The sequence below is a fragment of the Triticum urartu genome, chromosome 7 (assembly GCF_003073215.2).
Source record: "Triticum urartu cultivar G1812 chromosome 7, Tu2.1, whole genome shotgun sequence".
NCBI classification, from domain to species: Eukaryota; Viridiplantae; Streptophyta; class Magnoliopsida; order Poales; family Poaceae; genus Triticum; species Triticum urartu.
This window is the reverse complement of record NC_053028.1, coordinates 57,373,527-57,378,819: the sequence shown is the minus strand read 5'-3', so window position 1 is coordinate 57,378,819 and position 5,293 is coordinate 57,373,527. Positions and strand designations below refer to the sequence as shown.

General features: G+C 49.6%; 1 protein-coding gene across 1 annotated transcript; it reads right to left on the bottom strand.

Annotated features, from left to right (window-relative positions):
- Positions 1–1,115: 1,115 nt before the first annotated feature.
- On the bottom strand, positions 1,116–1,919 carry LOC125523499 (early nodulin-93-like). The gene is made up of 3 exons (XM_048688530.1): positions 1,759–1,919; positions 1,588–1,649; positions 1,116–1,507 (listed from the first exon to the last, which is right to left on the bottom strand). The coding sequence occupies exons 1-3, from the start codon at positions 1,829–1,831 to the stop codon at positions 1,274–1,276; spliced, it is 369 nt and encodes a 122-aa protein (XP_048544487.1). The 5' UTR covers positions 1,832–1,919; the 3' UTR covers positions 1,116–1,273.
- Positions 1,920–5,293: the final 3,374 nt, after the last annotated feature.

Sequence of the window (5,293 nt, the reverse complement as noted above, 5' to 3'; positions counted from 1 at the left end):
TGCGAGGAGGCCGTGACGACCGTCGGGTGCATGGGGCCGGCGGCTCTATCTGGCGTGGACCGGCGGCATCGATGAAGACCTGGCCCCGGCGTCCAGTTTTGAAGGTGGTTGCGGTGGACGTTGGGCGCGTGGGGCCGGCGGCCGCCGGCCGTGTGTCTGCGGTGATGGTCTGGCTCGGGTTTGGTGGTTGGAGGTGCAGCGCCGGGTGAAGACTTTGCTGCCAGCCCTTGGGCTGGGGCAAGCGACTGCGATGCCTGCGGGCGCCGTTTCCTTTTTGAAGGCGTCGCTGAGGCGTTCCTGCTCGCTCCACTACGCAAGGATGCTCGAGGGAAACCCTTGATCCCCTAGAACCGGACGATGACGGCGACGTGCATCGCACCTCTTGGGGCATCGTTCCAGGAGCTCCTTACCGGCCAGAGGGACCAGTGATAGGTGGGGGAGGTTGTTTGTGCTGCTCGGTCGTGTCCGTCTGGCAATGGGACAGTTTGGCTTCTGTGGCAACGATAACGGTGGTGAGCATTGTCGGAGGCGTGGCATTGGTCGTGGTAGTCGGCTCTTCTCCGGCGTGTCCTTGAGACTACCTCGGTTGCCTGTTGATGTGAAGTCGAAGCTGCGGTGCGGGGCACCGGTGGTGTACAATGACGAGCGACAAGTGGTCCGTTCGGTGATCTTCCGTGACGCCAACATTTCTTTGCTTTTTGTAGTTCTCTGCCGGAGTCGGAGCTGCGTTGTCCTGCTGTGAGTGGATGGCGTTCCGTCTTGTAAGGATAGTGTTGTTCGGCGGCCAATAGGATTGCCGTTTTTCTTTTCTCTTTGATCTTCGGATCCTTTTCATGTTGTTTTTCTGCTGCTTTCTGCTTAATCTAATTAAAGTCAGCAATTTGCTGGATCTTAAAAGAAAACTATGGAGACTGCGGCAGCGACGGTGGCGACGACCGCGGCCTTGGCTCCCGCCATGGCGGCCTCTGCAGTTTGGGATCGACGTAGGAATGTTAATCAAGATCAAGTTTCAGCAGTCACATAAGCTGCAATGGATGGGAATACACAGCTTATATTATATGATCCCATCTTCTTCGTCGATATCTGAACTTCTGAAGTCTGTCGTACACAGCATATATGAAACCAGGATCGAGCCCTCTGTTTCATTCAGTACACGGATATACATACATTTCGGCGTCAGATATTCATGCGGCAGCGGTTTCTTGGGACACTGACAATGATGCATACATTTTTTCTAGAATACGCGCAACGGCACAAGCAGGATAATACTAGCTCAAGGCCTGAAGAATGCCGGCGGACGGGGACGAGCTGCGGCGGCACCACCATGGAAGGAGGTGTCCTTGAGGTGGTCGGGGGCGCTCTCGTACGAGTGCCTCCTCGCCAGCGAGAGGATGGCCTTGTCGGCGGCGATGAAGTAGGCCATCCCGGCGACGGTGCAGACGATGAGCGCCTGGCCGGTGGGGTTCAGGTTCGCCTTGGCCCACGGCAGCATCCGCACGCTCGCCAGCTGCATGAGTATAACAGTCACGAAAATCAGAGTCCAACGTGCATGAAAATCAGCAACTACCGTTGGACGGATGAGCTCACCGTTGGCACCGCAGACGCGACCGTGGCGACGGCCGCCGCCTTGGCTCCGGCGAGCGTCGCCTCTGGGGAAGATTTTAAAAAGAGAAATGCATTGCTAGTGTCAGACTATCAGCACACAACTTGGCTGAACTGAACTGAACTCTGAAGAAGTGGATCCTGATTCCTACGTACCTCTGGAGCAGCGTTTGGCGAGGGCGAGCTTGTTCTCAAGGTGGGCGCGGGTGACGGTGGCCGTCGTCGACATCTTCGCCGTGATCCTGTACAGAAACGGCTCAGCACAAAGAGTGCGATGATCGAGTGAGATGAGATGGGCTGGCTGGCTGGCTGTTGCTTGATGCTTCGAGGACGAGGAGCTAGCCATGTATTTATAGGGAGCAAAAAGGTGGCGGCCACGCACGGTTTTGGGTGCAAACCGTGGGTACTCTGCTGACTCGTTTGGACTTGGATTGGAGTGGTGAACTGAGTTGGTGGGAAAGGCAGGGGGTGCCACTGCACGCTTTCTTTCCGGGAGCGGCAGGTTATCCAAAACTATGGTTGGAAATCCACAGACCACAGGATTTGATGTTGTTTGTTGGAGGTATCCTCCGGTCCTCCCTCGTCCTTTTTTGCGTGCCAAAGCTAGCTAGCAAGAAAAATGAGATCTCGGTCGATCTAAAGTTAGGCACAACGGTGCTGATTTGATCACAAGCGCCGCCGGTTTCACTCGTTGTCGTCGGCGCGTCGGTCCGCGGGAAGATTAGATTTTGAGCGGCCCTCCCAGTTTGCGGGCGAAACCGGCGGCATCACTGTGTCCCCGCCGGACTAGCCCTTCTCCGTCTGATTCTATACACAAAGCGTAGGGCATTTCTCCATGGATTTGCTGGTCTGGGGGCCACTTGTCGGTTTGATGGTAAACTTTGTTTTTGACATAGTTCGATGCACAGCCTTTTTTTTTGCGGGCTTGATGAACTTATTACTCGTTTGCCAGCCTAGTCTACGGCCACTTCGTGCAGCAAAATATATCCCAACTGCCCGGATATGTTCCGCATATTTTGGTTGGTCAAAAATATATTTTAATTACCAGATTTGCTATTTCACATCTAAATGTGAATTATTGTCTCACATCCAACTTTTAAGCCGTTCGATGAAAAGCATCACGATTCGTATTCAGCTCCCGTAAAAAAAATCTACCTAGGCAGCTCCCGCTCGTTCTTGTCCTTCGCTTCACGGTATGTCCCTCGGTGGTCAAAACTACCTACGCCAGGCGAACCAACCTCTGGTTAAGATGGTTAGGTGGACAGTGGTATCCTCAACCCACCAGGGTTCAAATCCTGGTGCTCGCATTTATCCTGGATTTATTTCAGGAATTCCGGCGATACGCTTTCAATGGGAGGAGACGTTCCCATCAACTTCGAGGCGCCTACGGTGACTTCGTAAAATCTCAAGATGATATGCCGGCTCAGTCTCTCGGAGGTACTCATAGGGGTAGGGTGTGCGTGTGTGCTTTCATAGGGATGAGTGTATGCGCGTTTATATGAGCACTTGCGTCTGTACTGTGTTAAAAAAAAACCTACGCCAGGCTCGTGTGGGCTGTTTTTCTTCTCACGTCTTCTCATGGGCTGTTGTCTTTTCGTGTTTCTATATGTTGCAGCTTCGTTCCTTTTATTTTGTCTCTTTATTATTTCATCATTTGTTTCAAATTATGAACTATTTTAAATTCCTGATTTCTGTTCTTTTATTTATATTTTCTGTTTTCTCATTTATTTATTATTTACTTTATTTAGTTATTTTAAATTCTTGAACTTTTTCACTACGTCATCTGTTTGCTTTAAATGTCGTGCAAATTTTGATCATGGGTTGTTTTGTCGCATGTGTACTCTATCGCGATGAGCGTCTTTTGTTCGGGCGTTTGCAATGCGCGATCTGGGTGTTTTCGTTTCGGATTGCTTTTGCTAGGTCTCATCTTGAGGAGAGTTAACAATGTCTCGTATAACTCATATGTTGTTAGCTATATGTGCTTCTGAGTCGTGGTGCTCGCTGTCATTGTGTCCTGTTATTTGTCTGTCTCCCGTGAAGCAGTGAGGCCCAATATGGCTTTTTTTAGTGGGGCATTTCTATTTTTTATGTATTGGGTAAATTTTTTGGGTTGCAACATTTTATGGAAGGCCACATGTCTTTTTATTCCTTATTTTTTGTTTATTTTGATTGGCTGTGTGTAGCCAGAGGATAGTGTAACTAGATTTTCTTTTCTTGCGGATTTGCTAAATATCATTTAGATGAGATGTAGTGATGTCTCACCTGTGTCAGCTCGTTATTTTTTCTCCCGCGCCCTATTGTCCCGTTTTATTTTGTGTCAGTTTGTTCTCGTGTTTCTTTTCACATGGGTCCATTTATGTCGTCGTTTGGGGACGTGGCCCTTTCTTCTTTTGTCCATTTTTTGTGTATTTTCTGTGGTCTGAAGAACAGCATGCAGACATCCTGACTAAACCTCTCCCAAAGTCTCTCTTTCAGGAAATGAAGAAGAACATTGGCATGCAGGATTTGAAGCCAGTGCACCAAGTTTAAGGGGGTAAAATGTTAGAAGTAATCTCGGTGTACTGGAAGTAGTCACGTAGATGTTTTTTCAGTTTTCTGAATATGCTGAATAATAGCCAGAAGTGCGCTCTGTTCGTGCTGCGGCTTAATAGCTTCAGGTGTTAGTTTTATTCAGTTATCTTCTCCTCTGTAATCGGTAGAGTGATGACCACGAACTGGCCGTGGGATGGCGCGGGTATAACGGATCGTGGGCTTCCAGTTTGTTACTAAGGAATAAAAGGATAGAAGCGAAAAGGACGCGAGGTTGAGGCGTCGCAAACTACTGTCTCCCGTTTTCTGTTTTCTTCTGTTCTCTGAACTTGTTCGTCAGGGACTCTGCTGGAGATTACAGTGAGGGATTTCCACCAATTTTCCACCTGATCGAGTTGTGTTTCAGGGTCTGGATCCAACAATCTTCGCCGTGATCTTCTTCGACAGATACAGCTCAGTAGAAAGAGTGCGATGGAGCGAGATGAGATGAGATGGGCTGGCTGGCTGGCTGTTGCTTGATGCTTCCGGGACGAGGAGCTAGCCATGTATTTATAGCGAGCAAAAAGGTGTCGGCCACGCACGGTTTTGGGATCCAAACGGTGGGTGCTCTGCTCTGCTCACTCGCTCGGACTTGGAGTGCCGAAATGTGTTGGTGGACGAGGCAGAGGAGGCCACGGGAATCCACACACCAAAAGGCAGGGCACGCAGGTTATCCAAAACTATGGTAGGGAGTCCATCGACCATTCGCCACAACACCACTTGCCAAAATAAGCACAATGTTAGTTCTCTTGGTTTCCTTTCTTAATCCTAGAGGGCTACGGTAAACTCTTCCCTCCAGACTTCATCAACGAGTCCGTGGATTCACCTCTCCTCGGCCTGTTGCTGGTGGTTGGTGGCGGGAAGGGGAATCCCAATGCCTCTACTCCGGTTAGTAGTGTAGTTCCGATTTTTTAGTCCTCACAAGTGGAGCGCTCGCACAGATGGCGGAGCTTCTTCTTCAAGTTTGTTTTTCGGGCACATGGTAGTGAAGTGATTTTTGGTTAAAATCGTATATTCATTGATCAAAACATGTCCTCAAAATTTAGACAATAACTATATACTAAGAGGCACCATGGCGGCGACATCAGATGCGTTTTCAACGAACCTCGGGTCCCAAGGGAGA

Excerpts from the sequence above, each read along its gene's own strand:
- LOC125523499 (XM_048688530.1), bottom strand. The coding sequence starts at position 1,831 with ATGTCGACGACGGCCACCGTCACCCGCGCCCACCTTGAGAACAAGCTC. Across the intron at positions 1,650-1,758 it reads CGCCAAACGCTGCTCCAGAG|AGGCGACGCTCGCCGGAGCC; the intron begins GTACGTAGGAAT and ends AATCTTCCCCAG. Across the intron at positions 1,508-1,587 it reads TCGCGTCTGCGGTGCCAACG|CTGGCGAGCGTGCGGATGCT; the intron begins GTGAGCTCATCC and ends ATACTCATGCAG.